We start from the raw sequence: 21,328 nt of genomic DNA, 5'->3' as shown, positions 1-21,328 counted from the left end.
CAACATTGGTATATAAGATTTATAGAAATATTCGTGCCTTTGATCATCTGAAATTAAATAAACAATAAGACTATATCTCATTTTTGTAACGTCTCAAAAAATGAAATAAAATGACTCAACAATTTTGGTATAGTACTTCATTTATGTAATTTATTACATTTAATCATTTACAATAAATGTAAATATTAATGAAACTTTTGTAACACATCAAACCCGTAAGTTTTTTTCTTTCTTAAAAGAAGGTTCATATAAAGTTAATCTGAAGAATACCATAAATAACACAAACATAAGTGTATATAATTATTATACAATGTGTGTGTATAAACATAAAACAAAAGCAAACAATGAATTTATGATATATGTGATTTAGTCTTACAAAATATATATTTATATATGTTTGAGGTTAGCATGTCATAAGTTTTAAAACTTGACTGGTGTATGCCTCTGTTTAAACAATATAGCCTTTGTTTTATCAAAAACGTTGAAGTTTTTTTCATTTTGAAATAATAAAAATAAATCTAATCATGCAATGTTAATATAAGGTTCACTTTGCTTCACTATAATTCATGAAGGAAAACTATTTTGACAATAAAAAGTTAGCAAAATGTAAATTAACAATGATATCGAACTCCGAGGAAAATTTTAAACAGAAAGTCCGTAATCAAATCACAAAATCAAAAGCTTAAACACATCAAAAGAGTAACTGACTGTGTTCAGGCATTTTCTTATGTAAAAAATATTGGATTAAACTTTGTGTTATTGCTAGCTAAACCACTCACTAGTATGACAGTCACATAAAATTCTATTATATTGACAACGATGTGTGAACAAAACAAACAGACACAAGAATTTTAAACAATTTGTTTTCAGAGTACACCTTCATGTTAAAAGTCTTAGGTCTTCAAGTAATAAGTTCTAGATGCTAATGTTATGAAGATCAACTATCAGTGGTGAGATTTTCTCCAATAGTGTGATAACTACGCGATGATTGGTACATCTCATCTGGAGGGGGGTGATCTTCTACTTGATCCACTTCCTTAGGTTTTCGATCTGTTCTGGAAAAAAGAATATATGAATCAATCAAGACAAACCAGTATGGTCTCTTACAAGTAGGTTTTATCATTTAACAATGTTGACTTCGATTTAGAAAATAAGATGGCAGCAATATAAACTATAAGTTAAACATAACGATGTACGATAATAGCGTCATAAGGATTTTTCTTACAATTAAATGCATTTAATAGGATGGAAATGTTCAATAAAATTATGTAGTACATCTAAATGTCATTTAATTGTTTCATGCAATTGTGGAGTTGATAATTTATATTAACGCTATGGTTTATGAAGTCATGTAAAAAATCTTGTTTATATGCAAGAGTATTGACATAATGCGTTTTCCCTTTCTGGTTCTGAATTTATATGCTGAAATCAGAAAAATTATTTTCCACGAAATAATTTACGATAAACTACTATTGAAGTTTAAGATTCAAATGTAAAATCACAAAATACTGAACTCCGAGGAAAACTTAAAAAGGATAGTCCTTAATCAGGTGATCTCAGATGGCTCTATCAAAAGTTAAAACACATCAAACAAATGGATAACAACTGTCATATTCCTGATTTGCAGACTTGAAATATTACATAAAGTACCATGTTATTGCACATTGTTCTTTTGCAATACTATCCCTCTTTCTCGGCGAATTAATGTAAATTCAGATATAAATAAACTCATCATAGATACCAGGATTGAAATTTTATATTTGCGCCAGACGCGCGTTTCGTCAAAAAAGACTCATCAGTGACGCTCGAATCAAAAATGTTAAAAAGGCCAAATAAAATACGAAGTTGAAGAGCATTGAGGACCAAAAATTATTAAAAGTTTTGCCAAATAAAGCTAAGGTAATCTATTCCTGAGGTAGACAAGCCATAGTATTTCAAAAAATCAAAGTTTTGTAAACAGTATAATGATGAACATAATTATCAAAGATAACTCACGTCAACACAGAAGTGCTGACTACTGGGCTGGTGATAACTCGGGGAATTAAAACTCCACCAGCAGTGGCATCGATAAATTAGTGTTCTTTTTTTTTATAACTAAACTAAACTAAACGGTTGAAAAACATGCGAGACTAACTATTGTGATTTCATGAAATAATGCATAAAAATAACGCTTCTAAAACTAAATTGCGAGTTTTTATTTTTGCGAAACTTATCCCGTCGCAATAATAAAAACATAGCAATAATTTCTATAATAATATAACGTGACTCTGTCCTTTAAAATATCCCGTCCTTATGTCATTGTTCTATAATACATTTGAAAATACTCTAAACAACAAACGACAAAACTATTTTACTCGTGTAGTGGTATTAACCATATGAGAGTTCTTCAAAATTCTAAAGAACTTTTGGACACTTTAAAATCTCGGTCTATTTCTAATTCTAACATAACTTTTTTTTAAACCTTGTACATCACATTTCCCCATGTGAAATTATAATTGTTTTGAATAAACATAGAACGACAAAATTTCTTTTTATGTGAGGTTTTCATTTTCTGACGTCAGACACGCGAAGTAATGAATGTTTTTTTTTTAATTTGATAGATGCTTTTGTGTTTTTTTGTAATTGATTGTTTGTTTGTAGATATTGTAACACGGCGATGACTGCTGTACCCATATTTTGACTATTTTATTTATTATGTCTGTTTTGTTCACAGATCATTGTAAATATAAAGGAATTTGATGCGACTGTTATAGGAGTGAGAGGTTCAGCGCTATAAAACCAGGTTCAATCCACCATTTTCTACATTTGAAAATGCATGTACAAAGTCAGGATATGACACTTGTTGTCCATTCGTTTGATGTGTTTTATCATTTGATTTTGCCATTTGATAAGAGACTTTCCGATTGAATTTTCCTCGGAGTTAAGTATTTTTTGTGATTTTACTTTTTCTGAATTTATAAAAAAATTTATTAAATTGCAGTTCTGACATTATCATATTTAGTCTGTATGTATGTACAAACGAATGCAATAAGTAAATGATGATAATTATGAGTGCGAGAAAATAAAACAAAAAGTGTTTCTCTCTCTTACTTTAATTGTTCAAGCTCTTTTTTAATTTGTTTTCTTCTGTTTTCATCGATAGGATATCGCCATAAAATCAGCAGAGCTATAAGCGTGAATACAACAGGACCTGGTACTACCAAGTAACGTAAAGCTAGTCCTACCGATGCTGGTTGATCACACTCCCCTGTTTTATAGCCACCAACACTAAAGAAGAACAAGGTCGTACTACATTATTTCAAAATGCAAATATTGAAGAATCAGAATACGATATTATTGACTGATAACAATGTTCTCTGTTCAGGAGCGAATACAATCATTGAGGTTTTTTTTTAAATAGAAAAGTTTTCATTAAAAATAAACATTGCTGTGTGTAATGCTTGTCACTAATTTAGACTTATTTCAAAGTTGTAAATCGTAAAGTATTTTAAGAAATTTATGAAAGGAGGTTTTTAACGAATCACAAACACACAATATAATGTTATATTTTACTAACCCTAATGCAAGCTGAGATAATCCGAGTCCTACACCTACGGCTAATTTACTAAAGAATACATAAAAAGAATAAAATATGGCGTCCTGCCTTGTTCCTGTCTGAAGCATGAATTCATCCAATACGTCTGGCAGCATAGACCTAGGAAAGATGAAATAACTGATCAACCTTAATTGCATAATTCGAAAATAAACTTTTTCAATTTATCTATTTGGATGTTTTAATCTGTTAGCATGCAGCCTATTTAAACGTCTAAGGCAAAATAGCTGTTATCGATGAATACCAAACAGTAATAAACATATTGAAAAGATGTCTTCCGGCTTTTATATCATTTGGTAAGTGTATATTGACGTTTATCCTGAAAGTCCGTTTTTCCTTATACGGAGAAGTCCGTCTTAATTTTCATGTTAGTGATAATGTGTGTGTTTTGTGTGTGTTCGTAATAAAAGATTTTCAAACAACTGGCAAGTTAAAGAAGAACAAATAGAGAACTGCAGATACTGCTGAAACTCCGATATATACTTCTAATTTAGTATTTCTTGAGATTGTTGTTTCGTATAAATCAAACCCTATATCACGTCGTTCTCTATTCCTTAATTATTGTAACAGGACTTAAAAATTAAATTTCGAACAACCTTCTACAGATTATCTATATATTGCACAGTTCAACAAGTCAGGAATATGACAGTTATTATCCATTCGTTTGATGCGTTTGAGCTTTAGATTTTTCCATTTGATTAGGGTCTTTCCGTTATTAAATTTCCTCGGAGTTCAGTAGTTTAGTGATTTTACTTTTTGATATCAGTGAAACACAACCAATCTTACCATGGAAGTAATAAAGCAACAGCAACACTTATCCCAGCCAATACTAGTACAGGATAGTACGCATAAACATTCCCTGGTATATACAGTTGTGATATCAGAACTGGAATGAATATCTGTCAAAATAAATCACAGCTAAAAGTGACAAATGACTTACATTTTCAAACCTTATATACATTTAACTAGTAAGAGAAAAAAAGTTCTACAAACCAGAGTAGCAAATATTGAAACACAATAATGTATGTTAGATTTGGAAACTTTATGAACTTTTATATATAAAGATTACCTTTGCTGTATTTGGCAAAACGTAATTTATTTGGTCTTTTTAACTTTTTTGTTATTCGAGCGTCAGTGATGAGTCTTTAACAGACGAAAAGCGCGTCTGGCGTATATACAAACTTTCAATCCTGGTATCTTTGAAGAGTTTATTTATATCAAAAGATTGAGAATTTTGAGAATTATTCACAGTAAGAATTTTTGTTTGGACGCATCATTTGTAAATGCAATACTGACTTGTTATATAAGCTAGTAACATTTTTTCATTTAGCAACATTTAAGTTCTTGTGTAAATGAAAACATAGTACTGTACAGAATTATATATAAACACATCACAATATTGAATGTGTTGCGCACAACGTGTGTTTCTGTAAATTATGCATAGAAATTTAAAAAAAAATTGTACATAGAACTCCTATAATCATTTGAAGACAATAAAATGAATGAAATGAAATCGCATATGTTATCACAACTACGTAAATTATAACGCATCTAACAGACATATCACGACAGTGGTATGTCTGAATAAACGTTCAACTGCTTCGTTTCCTATGTATCCTTGTCTTTGAACGTTACTGATACTTGTCTGAGCATTATTGAATGTAAGTCCAGAAAAACGCTTAATTAGGACTCATGGAATTTATAATACATTGTTTTCATTTTTTTACTGTACTGGGTCGATTCTTCTGTTGATGGATATCCCTCTCCAAGGGTATTATTAGCTCAATGAACTTATATGATTTATTAAAAACTTTTCTTATTGTCCATTAGATTGACAAAAATTATGTTCGCAGTGAAAGAGGGTCTTCAGAAAAACTGTGAAACTGTTTACTCGCGTAGTGGTATTAACCATATGTGGATTCTTAAAAATTCTAAAGAACTTCTAGCCAATTTTAAATTTCGGTCTTTTCCGATATTCAAGAGCTTGCAGCTCCTACTCAGACTTTGTAAAACGTCATCAGTGTCTGAGTAGAAAGTTGATGAAACAGGGGTATGTCAAAGAACGTCTCGTTCTTTTTCTAAAAAAAAAAGTTCATCGGAAGGTACCAAGACCTTGTTGATAAATATTCCGTATCAACTTCTCAAATAATACACGATGGTCTTGATGTATAGATTCTGCGTACTGATATTGTTTATCATCTTAACAACGTGTTTTATAGTTCTTTCATTTGTCTTTGTTCTATTATTATTATTACTTTTACTGTTGAATGGTTTCATGTGATATCCGTTTCACGTGGCTCGGTACTTATACATCTCGTCAATGTGTCTGTATTGACTTTCATTTTTTTGTGGTTTGTTTTGTATTTGCGACTTTTTGTATTTCTTTTGTTCTTATAACGTGACTCTGTACTTTAAAAGATCCCGTCAATATGATATTGTTCTATTATATGTCATTATGATATATTTCTATTATGAATTACAATATACGTTGAACCACAAACGTCAAAATCATTCAATCGCGTAGTGGAATTATTTTCGGATTCTTATAAATTCTATATATAACTTTTGGACTAGTTTAAATCTCGGTCTATTTCTTAAATTTATTCTTACATACTTTTGATTTTTTAACTCTGTATGCTAACATTCCCATGAAAATTTTAAAATTGTTTGTACGCACATTGAACGACAAATTTATGTGACGTATAAAATTTTCTGACGTCAGACACTCAAATCAATAAATGTGTTCGTAGATAGTAGATGTTTTTGTGTTCTGTTAAATTGTTCCTTTTAAAATTGTTAAACGATGATGACTGATGTACCCATATTTTGACTATTTTATTTATTGTGTCTGTTTATTTAACGCATCAATGTAAAAATATCGGAAATTGATGAGACTGTCATTAAAGTGAGAGGGTTAGCGCTATAGAACCAGGTTTAATCCACCATTTTCTACATTTGAAAATGCCTGTACCAAGTCAGGAATATGACAGTTCTTGTCCATTCGTTTTTGATTCGTTTTTTTATTTGATTTTGCCATGTGATTATGGACTTTCCCAATTGATCTTCCTCTAAGTTCAGTATTTTTGTGATTTTACTTTTTTCAGAAATTAGTTCTATCAAAACTTTTGATTTTTCAACCCTGTATGCCACCATTCCCCATATGAAATTGAAAAATCGCCTAAAAGAAATAATCCACAATGCCTTTCAACATAAAAATGGTAGCATACGCTATAAATTTATTACTTTGGGATTTCATAAGGCATATTTCGTCAATAGTGACAAAAAAAAAGTAAAACATGCTACACAGAAGAACAAGTGGTCAGTATACTGGAGTTTCTTATCGACATCATATTTGTTGAGTTTGGAGGTAGACTTTTCCAACAAATTGTCGGCATTCCTATGGGAACACACGCCTCTTCTTGCCGACCTCTTCTTATTTTCATATGAATCGGAGTTCCTTCAGACACTTGTCAAAAACAAGAGTATCAAAGAAGCCAGATTATTAAATTTCACTTTCAGATATATTGATGATTTTCTTTCCATTAACAATCCGAACTTTTCTGATTGGGTTCCATTCATATATCTACCAGAACTAGAAATTAAAGAAACAACAGAAACGGCTTCCTCCGCCTCATTTCTAGACTTGTATCTCGAATTTGACTTACACAGTCATCTCAGTACCAGAATCTATGACAAACGAGACGATTTCAATTTTGAAATTATAAATTTACCCCACCTTAGTAGCAATATACCAACTTCGCCTGCATATGGGATATACATGTAGGACTCTAAAGTGCGATGGGGACGCTAAAGTGCGATGGTCACGCTAAAGTGCGATGGTATACGCTAAAGTGCGATGGTATACGCTAAAGTGCGATGCTTCCATACGCTAAAGTGCGATGGTCCGCGAAAGTATAGACGTGAGAAATGTAATTGGATTATGACGTTAACAGTCGTTTATATACAAACCAAAAATGAACACGCCGGAAGACAAATTACAAATATCTGATTAAGAATTTTTCAACCAAATGTGAATAACTGAATTAATTTAAATCTAACCGTGTTTTGTCGGCTAGAGAAAATGTGTTTTATTTCGGTAGCTGGAGGAAGAAATTGTATCCTGCTGCAGTCGACCGTTTTACTATAGGCCCATTAGAAACAAGTAGTATTCGCACCTGCTTTTATTGGAAGCGAACGGATAAATTTAAATCATTGTTTATGTTGCAGTTTATTTTGCGGTCCCCGTTAAAATGTTGTCGCTTTAATTGAAAAGTAAAGTCGGCAAAGTAAAGGTACATTTTTTTCATGCGTAAATTATAAATTGTCGGCTAAACATCACTTTGTACATTGCAGGAAAATATAACATGGATGTGTAGTCACTACAAAAATGGAGAAAACTAAGCCCGGAGAATGTCGCCTTTCTCTATCATTTAATTGAAAGCGTAAACAAATAAATGCTATATATTCCGACAACAATCGAATTTTGTATTTGTAATTTACAAGGACGATTGTAAAAAAAGGGGGGAGGGGTCCCAAAAGTTATAGACTACCAACGTGTGAACGGCAAGCTACACCTATTATCACAATATTTTATACGCCCGAATTGTTAATAGTTTATTTACAAAAATATATAGTATTTTGCGACACCTAAATTACCTTTTTATCAATTATTACGTGGTCGGTCTTTTAGAATCACTTAAGACTACAGAGTCAGTTAAATTATAATGACTATCATATATGGTATACCTTAAAATACTAGATTTTGCAAAAGGACTATTTTTACATTGAATGTTCTTAAACGTTTTTAAAAGCCCCCGAACCTTACCCTAATAGCCCTATTTGTCCATCGCACTTTAGCGTGATATACCATCGTACTTTAGCGAACAAACAACCATCGCACTTTAGCGTGAGAAACCATCGTACTTTAGCGTAGACCATCACACTTTAGCGTGACCATCGCACTTTAGAGTACTATCGCACTTTAGAGTCCTACATATATTTCCCAACTTATTCGATATTCAAGAGCTTGCAGATCCTACTCAGACTTTGTAAAACGTCATCAGTGTCTGAGTAGAAAGTTGATGAACCAGGGGTATGCCAAAAAACATCTCGTCCTTTTTCTAAAAAAAAAGTTCATCGGAAGGTACCAAGACCTTGTTGATAAATATTCCGCATTAACTTCACAAATAATACATGGTGGTTTTGATGTATAGATTCTGCGTACTGATGTTGTTTATCATCTTAACAACGTGTTTTATTGTTCTTTGATTTGTCGTTGTTATATTATTAATATTACTTTTACTGTTGGATTGTTTTATGTGATATCCATTTAACGTGGCTCGGTACTAAAACATCCCGTCAATGTGTTTGTATTGTCTTTCATTTTTTGCTGGTGTGTTTTGTATATGCGACTTTTTGTATGTCTTTGGTTCTTATAACGTGACTCTGTACTTTAAAAGATCCCGTCAGTATGATATTGTTCTATTTCATGTCATTATATATTTCTATTATGAATTACGAAATACGTTGAACCACAAACGTCAAAATTATTCAATCGCGTAGTGGAATGAACAATTTGTGAATTCTTATAAATTCTATATAACTTTTGGACTATTTTAAATCTCGGTCTATATCTGAAATAAATTCTTACATACTTTTGATTTTCTAACCCTGTATGCTAACATTGCCTATGTGAATTTTTTTAAATTGTTTGTATATACAATGAACGACAAATATGTGTGACGTTTAAAATTTTCTGACTTCAGACAAGCGAATCAATGAATGCGTTTGTAGGTAGATGTTTTTGTGTTCTGTCAAATTGTTCCTTTTAAAATTGTTACACGATGATGACTTCTGTACCCATATTTTGACTATTTTATTTATTATGTCTGTTTAGTTCACACATCATTGTAAATATAACGGAATTTGATGAGACTGTCATCAAAGTGAGAGGGTTAGCGCTATAAAACCAGGTTTAATTCACCATTTTCTTCATTTGAAAATGCCTTTACCAAGTCAGGATTATGAGAGTTCTTGTCCATTCGGTTTTTTTTATGTGTTTTGTTATTTGATTTTGCCATGTGACTATGGACTTTCCGATTAGATTTTCCTCTAAGTTCAGTATTTTTGTGATTTTACTTTTTTCTAACATTGTCCGTGTATCAATTTGGCAATTATTAAGGAACTTAGGTTTCAACTCTCCATGCAAAGTTTCCTTAAGACGGATTTGGCCTTTGTTTTGGGTCATATTTGATTATATAGATCTGCAACAGTTTCGGTTTGTATACATCCTTTGCCTTCAAATATTCGGCTTTATTAGCGTTCCTGATGAAGGTGAATAAAAAGAACCATTAAGAATACATGGAGTTTATAACAATAGAAAAGAAGGGATATGTGGTATCCACCTAATACACAAAATTAGTAAATAAATAGCAAACAACACGAGCAAATAAAAACCAGCACTTTTATTGCTGTTTTTTTTTTTTAAATCTCAAAGTCAAAGGGTGACCTTCAAATCGAAGGGAGAAAACTGCCACCTTACTGCAATTATAAGAAGGCGACTTGCACCGGTTTGAGCGGAAGTGCATTTTATTATAATTAAATTGAAATACACTTACAACCATTCCTATTGCAAACGATCTCTTTTTGCCAATTCTCACTAATGCAACTTGCCAAATGGGAATGAATAATATTGCAGATACCTGAAATGTACAAATTACAACTCATAGAATTTTGCATTAAAAATATACATTTCAGTCTTTTAGATAAAGATAAAGTAAATGAATTATGTCACAGGCGCATCAATGTTGGCTTGTTGAAGTATAATTCAACAACCCAAAATCTGAAAATCGAAAACATAATGAATTTATCTGTTTTATTGTTAAGTTTAGCTGAATCAAATCTTTCAAAATGGATGCTAAGCACATTAAATCGGTAAAAATATTCTGATTTTTTCTAAAAAGAACCGTCTCCAATTACTTATGCATATATTTTTCTTAAAAATTCATATATTGAGGATGCATTGACTTGTTGGGCCTATTAGTGACAAATCGTAAGTAGGCTTCAGTAAAAAAAAAAATATGAACGATTGAGTCATATTTAACAGAAAAGTAACAACCTGTACTCTTTACTTGTTTAACTGATCAGTAGCCAACTGTACTATAGAGTTGTTGAACCGATCAGTTACAAACAGTACTTCTGACTTGTTAGTTTGACCAATGACACATCGTATAATTGATTTGTTTAATTGACCAGTTACAAACCGAACAATTGACTTTTTTCAACAATGAGAAATATCTCTACTAAGAACTTTTTTTAACTGATTAGTAGTAACAAATAGGACCACTGATTTATTACTATTTTTAGTCTAATGTAGACGAAACGCGTGCCGGACGTATGAAATTATACCGCTAGTACTTTTGAGTACTTTTATTTAACATAGCATTGACAATCAAATGCTCAGTAGAAATCGCACTAAATACTGACAGTTTAATATACGGGTTGATAGCGAATCTGGTACGAGATGGTTAAGACTCTTTTCGTGGAAACATTCATACAAAGAAATCTTATGAGTATCATGATAAAGAATTTTACTTACCAACAATATGGTGATGAATGTTGAGAAGTGTTCTCCTAAATCTAAACTATGTGTGCAGAACAGAGCGAGATTACCTTGCACTATCTGTAAAAATAGTGAATGGAACAAAATTGAGAAAGGAAATGGGGTATAAGTCAAAGTGACAACAATCCGACCATAGAGCAGACAACAGCCTAAGGTCACCAATGGGTCTTCAATGTAGCGAGAAACTCCCGCACCCGGAGGCGTCCTTCAGCTGGCCCCTTAAAAATATGTATACTAGTTCAGTGATAATAGACGTCATACTAAACTCCGAATTATACACAAGAAACTAAAATTAACCATATTTGAAGGACACTATATCAAATACCAGTGTACTGTGCTCAAACCGTTTCTCAGGATGAACCACAACAACAGCACTATTGAATAACATTGAAACAATACTTCTTTGCTTGCTATACTTATTAAATATATATATATATATATGTATATATATTCAAAATCTTTTCAAAAGATTACATAGTGAAAAAATGTATATTGAAATGACATTTCAAGAAAGAATTTCAATCAGTTTTTAGTATTTTAGTGAATTGGGTGTGAAAAGCCGACTTTGAAGTGTGCTGTTTTTTAATATTCTAGACTATTTCACTCTGGCAGATGGTAAACCACTTGTGTATTGTTGACGCTGCTACTTCAGATTATATATACATATTTTTATTTTTTGTGTTCTTTTTTGCTGTATCATTGGTCTTTAACCTATGTTACCTTTTATTCATCTATGTACTAGTATCAGTGTTTTACTTATTGTATTCAACTTACTGATATTCCTAATGATAAGAACAAGAAAGAAAACGATAAAAGTTTATATGGTCTAAAAGAAAGTGTCAGTTTTAAACCTTTCCAAAATCCTCCATGGCCTTCACTAATTACACCTGAAAACAAAACCAAATATCAACTATAACCAAAATTCTACTGAACTGGTTAATCAAGGGGAGAAGCAAGTAAATGTATACATCCCTGTTGGATTCGATAAAGATTTTCCAAATTTAGCTTGCATCCAACGTTCAAATCCGTGTTACTTAAGCAATAGTTTAAACTAAAAACTGACCTCCACAAAGTACTGGATGCCTTTTATTGAATATAGTATTATTGCATACTGATTATTTGTCAAAATATTTTAATGTTTACCTATTCTCTCCTTGGTACCAAAGAACACTATGATAGATGATAACATATAAACACTAATCATCACAACTGCACCCATGTTGTAAGACCATTTCTACAATAGAATGGACTAATTATATAAACACTAATAATAACAACTGCACACATGTTGTAAGACCATTTCTATAATAGAATGGACTAATTATATAAACACTAATCATTATGACATAACATCTGCACCCATGTTGTAAGACCATTTCTATAATAGAATGGACTAATTATATACACACTAATCATTATGACATAACATCTGCACCCATGTTGTAAGACCATTTCTATAATAGAATGGACTAATTATATACACACTAATCATTATGACATAACATCTGCACCCATGTTGTAAGACCATTTCTATAATAGAATGGACTAATTATATAAACACTAATCATTATGACATAACATCTGCACCCATGTTGTAAGACCATTTCTATAATAGAATGGACTAATTATATACACACTAATCATTATGACATAACATCTGCACCCATGTTGTAAGACCATTTCTATAATAGAATGGACTAATTATATAAACACTAATCATTATGACATAACATCTGCACCCATGTTGTAAGACCATTTCTATAATAGAATGGACTAATTATATACACACTAATCATTATGACATAACATCTGCACCCATGTTGTAAGAACATTTCTACAATATGATTGATTAGTTATACAATACACTGCACTAGGGATGTAAACCCATTTTTTTTTTAAATATGATTGTTATAATATACACTGCAATGTTGTGAGACAATTTCTAAAAACGGATTGATTTGATATAATTACACTGCGACATTGTTATCAGACCATTTCTAAATTAGGATTGGTTAGTTATACACTGGGTCAATGTGGTCAGACTATTTCTGCAATAAGATTGGCAAGTTGTTCTATCAATGCGCCAATAGTTCAAGGCCTGATGAATTACTTTATTTAATGAGCCAATAAGGTAAAACCTGATTAGGTATTATATACACTGAGCCAATAGTGCAAGATCATTTCTACATGTACAATAGAATTTATAAATTATTCTATACACAGTGCCTTGTTGGACGACCAAAAGTGATGATTAATTATACGATACACTGCGCGAGTAGTGTAAGTCCTGATTAGTTATTATAAGTACTGCGCCAATGTTGTAAGAGCATTTCTACAATATGATTGATTAGTTATGATATACAAGAATGCCATAATCATAGTTGTACTCTGGGCAATAATGGGTACGTTTAACAATTTAAAACTGAACGACCTAGTCGATATAATCAGCGAAGCTGAACTTTTTTCATTAATATTATTTGTAATGATAAGGTATAACTCTGCAATACATTGCTACTAGTGTGTTATTATATAAGTTGTGAAATGATACAAAATCAGCTGATGTATTTATGTCTTACTTGATTTTTAAGTTCTTCGGCAGTTATTTTGCTGTCCTCATCACATTCACCAGCTATGCGATACTTGTTCACAAATGTACCTTGTATGACAGAGGCAGCCAATACACCTATGGCTTCAGCTCCCATTCCTTCAAAATTTAAAATATTTGTGTAAAAATATGCATTATATAATTATGAAAAAATGAACGCTCCCACAAAGCAAGTGCGAGAGGTTATCTATACCTCTAAATGGACAGAAGAAAAATGATTAAAATCGACGTAGATTTTTTTACGCTATTTCTTTTTCTTAATAAAATTTCATTATGAACAAAACATTCTTTTTGCACATGAAAGAAACTGAAAATAGTTCTAACAGCGTAAAATGTATGAAAGATAATTTCTACCTCAAAATTACTGAAGGGAAAATGTATCATCGAGTGTCTCGATTTGAGGAAGAATTTTGTTTTTATGTAATCAATTCTCTCAACATGACACATTTAATTTGATTTAAGAAATGTTTACTAGATCATGAGCAATACCTGGACTTTTTTTCATGTAATTCCGTTACGAAGAACTCAGCGAATTTTAACTCAAATGTAGTTATTTGACCCTTTTAAAATTGTGCATTTTTTTTACTATATCGATTGAATTTCTTTTTGTTTTCTCTGGTTCATGTAATATATACGTTTGCAACGTATCCAGTGGAATAATTTATAACATGGGGGATAACAACTAACAGTATCCCGGCTTTACGATCGAATGTCCAAAATAATACCAGAGGATTTTTACCACCGGTGTCACAATCAAATTTTTAGTTCTTATACATAAACTAGTTGACCGCGACGTTTTAAGAATAAACGCGATAAAGGAATGAATAACAGTACTGTAGTTGAAGAGTTCTGGCCGTGAAGTTGCGATTTGTGGGTCACAAGTACAGTTTTACGGTAGGCAACTGTGCAAGTGCAGTAATGTTTCTCCGTTTCTAATGCATTGACAAAAGAAAATAGTACGTTTAAGCTACAAATGAAATGTACTTGCTGTAAGCTGTAGCAGAGTCTCTGTCCTTTTGATTATTACTAATCACCATGGTAAGTGATGTGTATGGTACATGAAGACCCTGCAAACAGACAATTATTACTAGTAGCTGATATCAGTATATATGGGTAACATAAGATCATATGATATATTTCATTTGTAATTACATTCTTGTTTTCTGTGCATTAGCAAACGGTTAAACAGTCGACCAATTGTAAAATGTATGAGTCCTAGAATAAAGAATGATAAAAATGGCAAACCTGCTACACCAGAATAATTTTGATCATCAGAGACTAAATTTCACTATTACAATACTAGTATGGCTAATAGTTATTTACATATACTTGATAAAATCTTATTATCATAGATATATTTTACATCAACACAAAAGAATCAATGTTCAATCGTGGTAAAAGAGGGACGAAAGATACCAGAGGGACAGTCAAACTTATAAATCGAAAATAAACTGACAACGCCATGGCTAAAAATGAAAACGACAAACAGACAAACAATAGTACACATAACACAGCATAAAAAACTAAGGAATAAGCAACCCGAACCCCACCAAAACCTAGGGGTGATCTCAGGTTCTCCTGAAGGGTAAGCAGATCCTGTTCCACATGTGGCACCCGTCGTGTTGCTCATGTTATAACAAATCCGGTAAATAGTCTAATTCGGTAGGTCACATTCATGAAAGGGAAGGTAAAAGTACTTACGGACATTAAACACTGGAATAAACAATAGAAAACAAAGTACCATCCAAGTTTGCCCTCCTCTGAAAAGTCTGGTACGTACCACAGTAAGAAGTATGTTATGCAAGCAAATGGTGCAGAAAACAATATCCTGTAAACAATGAAGAATATAGTAGAGTTAAAATACAAGTTATGTCAGACTATTCCTGGTTTGAAGTCCATAACCATACTTGGATTGAGAATTTTTTTGAGGTTTTGGATGGATGATTTTTGATTGGTATTTTCATCCTTTTCACAACAGTGGTCAAATTAATAATTTAGCCACTTAACCAGGTTCAACCCACCATTTTTTTCTGTTAAAATGTCCTGTACCACGTCCGGAAAATGGCCATTGTTATATTATTGTTCGTTTCTGTGCGTGTTACATTTTAGTGTTGTGTTTCTGTTGTGTCGTATTTCTCCTCTTGAATTTGTTGTATTTCCCTTAGTTTTAGTTTGTAACCCGCATTTGTTTTTTTCTCAATCGATTTATAAATTTCAAACAGCGGTATACTACTGTTGTCTTTATTTGAACATTTTCTTATCTGGTAAATATTAATCATTTTATCTATCATTGTAATATTTGTCAAGTATTAAACTTGTACATCACCATTGTATAACACTCTGTTTTGCTGGGGTTTGCGTTGCTTAGTCTATATTGTTCAATGTTGTTTTTGGTCGTTCTTAGAATTTCAGCCATGGCACTGTCAGTTCGTTTTCGACTTATGAATTTGATTGTCCTTTGGAGTAACTTGCGCCACTCTTTTGTGTACACCTAAATCTTTATTCTAGTCCTTAGACCGTGTTCATATCTTTAAACTTTCTCTATTCTTAGAGCTGTACTATTTCGCATTCTCTTTTTTACTGGTTTTACAGTCGTTGTATCGTTTTAGACCAAAATGAATGAAAACTGCATATATCGCGTTTTACATAATAAGTTTTAAATGAAAATCTACGTAATTGAAATCTTCAATTCCACAGCAATTTGTTCAAATAAAGGCAGCAGTAGTATACCGCTGTTTGAAATTCATAAATCGATTGAGAAAAAAAAACTTTTATTTTATGGAAAAGTTTCCCTTTCTTCTAGGTTGCAGTGACATGTCTTTTTTTTCAAACTGGATAATAATTCTTTCATTCATATTTGTCAAACAGCATCTAAGAAAACTCTTTTTTTTTGTTCCGATTTTTATTTTTTAGGGGGGGGGGGGGGGGGCTCCATTAAAATTTGAATAAAAATATTGAACTACTAGAATTTAAAAAAGTCACTTCAAACTCACCAAGGTCTAAATTTTCCAAAGCGAGTGTTTGTTCTGCTAACAAGAAAGCCACACATTGGATCGGTAAAAGCATCCCAGACTCGTCCTCCAAAGACGATGATAGAAGCATAAGTTGGCCTTATCTTCAAAAAAAATAACACGTATATCCATTTGAATCTTGTATCATACATATAATTATAATTTTATATTAGTTACTTTAAATCCTTTTAAAAAGGTTTGGAAAATCTGTTCAATTTGTAATATACTAGTAATTGAAATATATATCTGTGAATTTGCTATGCCTATTAGTTTAATAATTTTGTCAATAAGTGCTGTCATTTTATTGTAAATTGACTAATTGATGAAATTTTGTTCGCATTTTTTGGAAATTGTTTATGTTTTATTGCGTAGAACCACTTCCAATAAACGTAATTCAATAAGTCTATTGTATGAGTTATGTGATGGAAATTGATATTCAAGTACTGCTTTAACTTAACAGAACAGACATCTGATTGTTTAATGTATAGTTAGTGCACTATTTTACTTCATGTTTTCAATCAAACCTTTCCACAAAGGAAACGCAGATTAAAATCTGCTGTACATGATTTCAAATTCAATTGTGTTGTACTTGCAATCAATCCAGAAGACAAAAAATGGTGGTTTTTTTTTTGGCAATTGAAAGCACAGATCTTTTTTAATCTTCCATAGTGATAGAAGGGTGTGTCTTAATGAATATCACTACACGACATACCTCTGCTACCTCCAGGAGAAATATACTGAAAAAGAAGCTGACAACAGCGTTAGTCATTTGGTATGGTACTCCGCCTATGGCGAAGCATATTTTCCTCCACACAGGAAGTTGGTATTCAATAACATTGTCATCTTGTATCAGGACAACCAATCCATCGTCCCCATCTTTGCTCTGCATGTAAATATACAATTGTCTGGTACTGTTTTTTTTTTATATATCTATTTTCAAGTTTAGATGATTCATTTTGTGAATATTGATAATTTTGGAAAGAAAAAAGAATATCATCGAAATATAATCTGTTTTGATATTTTGTGTAAAATTGTAATTAATGCCAATTGCAGTTTTAAAAAATGTGGTAAAAAGTTTCAAATACTCATATCACAAACGTTTTGATATGATTTCTTTTGCCATTGTAATTTTGATTTTTTTTAAAGTCTTATTAATCATGCCGTTAGTTCTAATCTTAGATCTGTTTCTCAGTAACCATTATGTAATTACACCCAGAAATATCTCAAAAATAAGTTTAATGCATTCCTTTTCGTTAAAAAAATATATTAAGTCATATAATCAGTACTTGAATCGCGAAATGAAAAAAAATCACAACACGAAATACTGTTTCTCAAATATTTTGTTGGAACTTGTCATTTCACGACTTGAAATCATGAGACTATTGATGATAGTGTTACTCGTGAACGATAACAAATGTTTGATATGCACAACGTCAAGAAACAGGATAATGCAATGTCACTTAGAAAAGAGGGTCGAAATCAAGTTCAGAAAGAAAAACAATTATAATCGAAAAATGTTGAAGAATGAGAAAATGACAAAACTTACATAAAAAATTGGACTAACTCATCGGTTTCTTTAATAAATTAAGTAACAACAAAATAATGATTATGTAATCTCGATTAAAAATACAAGAAATGAAATGGGCAATCATAACTCAAAGAAGTAAAGACCAAACCATGTCTGCAAGTTTAAAGACGAAACGACTAAATATTCAACAAAACAGGACAAGGAAAATCTGAATCATAGTGAGGAGTATAAACGTGTATTCGTTCAGTATATATTTTCTTAAATGTCATGTTGTAAATTTCAATTAACTGATATACATAAGTAAATAACTTCATACATGTACTTGTAAATTTCAACCAAATAAACTATATATTATTTAAATACCTTTCTGTATTTGGACATTCTGCTTCATAGCCATCATACAAACAATCTGAACTTTGACATAATATGTTATATGTTAAATGTAATGTTGTTATATATCAATATCAAATCTATGATAACAAGTGTAAACATATAAATGTAAATAAATGTTGTCAGTGCATTACCCAGTACAAACTGCTATCAGGTATTGCTAAATAAAGATCACTTCCTCATGATGAATGATTCAATTCACTAGTAGTTCCTTTACTGAACAATCCGACCAATAGAGGAAAAACTAATAAAATCGTCGCTTCATAGACGACCAGATTTTGGAACAAGAAAGAGCCCTCAGAGAAATCCATTTGCCAAATACGTTTCTTATGTTCTCTGATTATTCCTTTGTCAAAGAAGTTTGTAATTCAAAACACCATCTATTATACGGCTCTTCTATCTTACTCAACTATTTTAAATCCCTCTGTTCATAAAGCTATTTAAGTGTTCATTAAGCTCAAGTGTTCATATATACATTTTTCGTTTTAACTTTCATAGTGAACGTAAATCAAGAAAAGCATTTGGATAATCACAATTTCATGAGGTGTTATTTTTTCTTTCCTAACCTTTGGAAGATAACATTACTGGTGAACTGAAACTCACGAGGTATCATCAGATTCGCTTCGGGCTAGATTTTTTTAACAAATATATATTAAAATTTCCGTCGATTCATTTTGAAATGATAACGAGCTGAAGTTCCAAACAACTAAGTCAAAGTAAACCTACGATGGTTTTGCCTATTCTATTAAGGTCCCTTTCAGTTGCGTCTATAGGCTAGAGATTATTAATTTTGCCAAAGTATATATAATTTTTCTCTGAATTAGGAGTGTTGTTTCCTTTTATCAAAATTTGTCTCGTTTCTCATAAATTGAATACAAGATTCATTTTTGAAAACTGTTATCTATGTTAATGTACATGTTTTTATTCTATTTTAATCTAAATTATTGTATTGAAATATATATACATTATTACTTGTTATATATGTGTGCTGCAATGCAAAGCAAAATAAGCAGATATGTGAGCTATTTGCTCAATTAACTCATTCACCCAAAAATATGAATTTGGTAAACATGATTTAGAATAACAATGAAGATCAATATTCATCAAACAGTTTATCATAACGCTTTTCTCGAAAAGATGTAATTGTCGATTCCTAGAAAATTGTATCGAAACTTTGATTTAATGCGATTCTGTGTAAAAAAAAATATAAGTTCTTGAAATGCATTATTTACTTATAATGTTTGAGATTATATAATTATTTTACTCTATGGCTAAACAAATGTCTAGATTAATTGAATTTCCAAAAAGAGAGAAAGTTCTTGGCACAGTTGGAATGTTTACTAACAAGGGCTACTTGAAAGGTAAGAATTTTCTCGTGTTTAATAAATGCATCAATAGTATATCCTGTTCAATAGTCATAAACCGATAAAGCGAGGACAAATCTGGTTCAGAAACAAAAACCAAGGAAAATAGTCATCAAAGGTACCAGGATTATAATCTAATACGCCAGACGCGCGTTACGTCTACATAAGACTCATCGGTGACGTTCAGATTAAAATAGTAAGAACCAAAACATTACAAAGTTGAAGAGCATTGAGGACCCAAAATTCCAAAAAGTTGAGCCAAATACTGCTAAGGTAATCTATTTCTGGGATAAGAAAATCCTTAGTTTTTCGAATAATTTATACTTTACAACAGTAAATTTAATCAAAGTGATGGAAATCACTCATGGAAATTGGAAGGGTAGTTTGAATAATTTCATATTAAGGTATGGTATTAAGCACTATTGCTGAAATTTCTTCTACTAAATGTTACCAACTACCCTTGTAAGACATAAGATCTAGACCAACAGCTATATATAAAAATAATCTAAAATGTTGTTTTGGGGCATTGTATAGTTTAAAACATAGGTTATATGACATTGAAAATTAAAAGTTGTAGAGTGCCTTTTGATCAATTTAAAAAGTATTTTTTCAGCAAAGGGCATTGAAAATGTGCTTTTTCAATGTAAACAAATTAAAAAAACTTATTTTATTGAAATGTGGATTTTTTCTTGATTGCAAAAATATATATTTACTTCTTATAAAAATTCAAATGACTAAAATAGACATAATGATTGATGGGGAATAAACTAATAAAAAATGGTTTATAATCAATTGAAAGTTTTATAATTTTAAAACTGTTTCAAGCCAATTACTGATTAAAAAAAAAGTGAACTGACCTTAATTGTTGATTAATTGCAGATGATGATTGGAAATTTATCAAGTAAATTAGAGACCTTACTTGAATACCTTTTATATATTCATATTTATATTTCATTTTTGTAAATATCTTGTTAATCCTTAATGAATCGTTAATCTTTCAGATATAATATACAGGATCACTTCATGTAATTTAGATCAAAAGCAATAAATCTATCATTTTATATATCAAACATGTATATACATTTCATGCATTTGTGTATTTCTCTAATGGGGTCAAATACTCATTGATATTTGTATATTGGGATGTATATTGAAACTCTGGTCTGTATAATTATGTAAGACTGATGTTGATAAGTAATGTGGTCAATTTGATTGAC

The 21,328-nt window shown here is 31.2% G+C and overlaps 1 protein-coding gene across 2 annotated transcripts; it reads right to left on the bottom strand.

Annotated features, from left to right (window-relative positions):
* Positions 1-443: 443 nt before the first annotated feature.
* Positions 444-18,874, bottom strand: LOC139530027 (sodium-dependent lysophosphatidylcholine symporter 1-like). 2 transcript variants are annotated; one of them, XM_071326066.1, is made up of 14 exons: positions 18,721-18,834; positions 17,542-17,712; positions 16,812-16,933; positions 15,520-15,646; positions 14,807-14,885; positions 13,790-13,917; positions 12,357-12,447; positions 11,988-12,100; positions 11,190-11,273; positions 10,210-10,293; positions 4,379-4,491; positions 3,557-3,694; positions 3,091-3,267; positions 444-1,055 (listed from the first exon to the last, which is right to left on the bottom strand). In XM_071326066.1, the coding sequence occupies exons 1-14, from the start codon at positions 18,736-18,738 to the stop codon at positions 938-940; spliced, it is 1,563 nt and encodes a 520-aa protein (XP_071182167.1). In that variant the 5' UTR covers positions 18,739-18,834; the 3' UTR covers positions 444-937. The 2 variants fall into 2 exon arrangements, with proteins under 2 accessions (XP_071182167.1, XP_071182175.1); XM_071326074.1 differs by having other exon boundaries at positions 455-1,050; positions 18,721-18,874.
* Positions 18,875-21,328: the final 2,454 nt, after the last annotated feature.

The sequence above is a fragment of the Mytilus edulis genome, chromosome 1 (genome assembly GCF_963676685.1).
Source record: "Mytilus edulis chromosome 1, xbMytEdul2.2, whole genome shotgun sequence".
Lineage (NCBI taxonomy): Eukaryota > Metazoa > Mollusca > Bivalvia > Mytilida > Mytilidae > Mytilus > Mytilus edulis.
This window is presented reverse-complemented; position numbering and strand designations above follow the sequence as displayed.

What these genes read in the sequence shown, in the direction of transcription:
- LOC139530027 (XM_071326066.1), bottom strand. An exon ending in CCGAAGAACTTAAAAATCAA is followed by an intron (nt 12,448 to 13,789) that starts GTAAGACATAAA and finishes ATTCTATTGTAG; the next exon opens with AAATGGTCTTACAACATGGG. An exon ending in TCTTATCATTAGGAATATCA is followed by an intron (nt 11,274 to 11,987) that starts GTAAGTTGAATA and finishes CTATTTTTACAG; the next exon opens with ATAGTGCAAGGTAATCTCGC.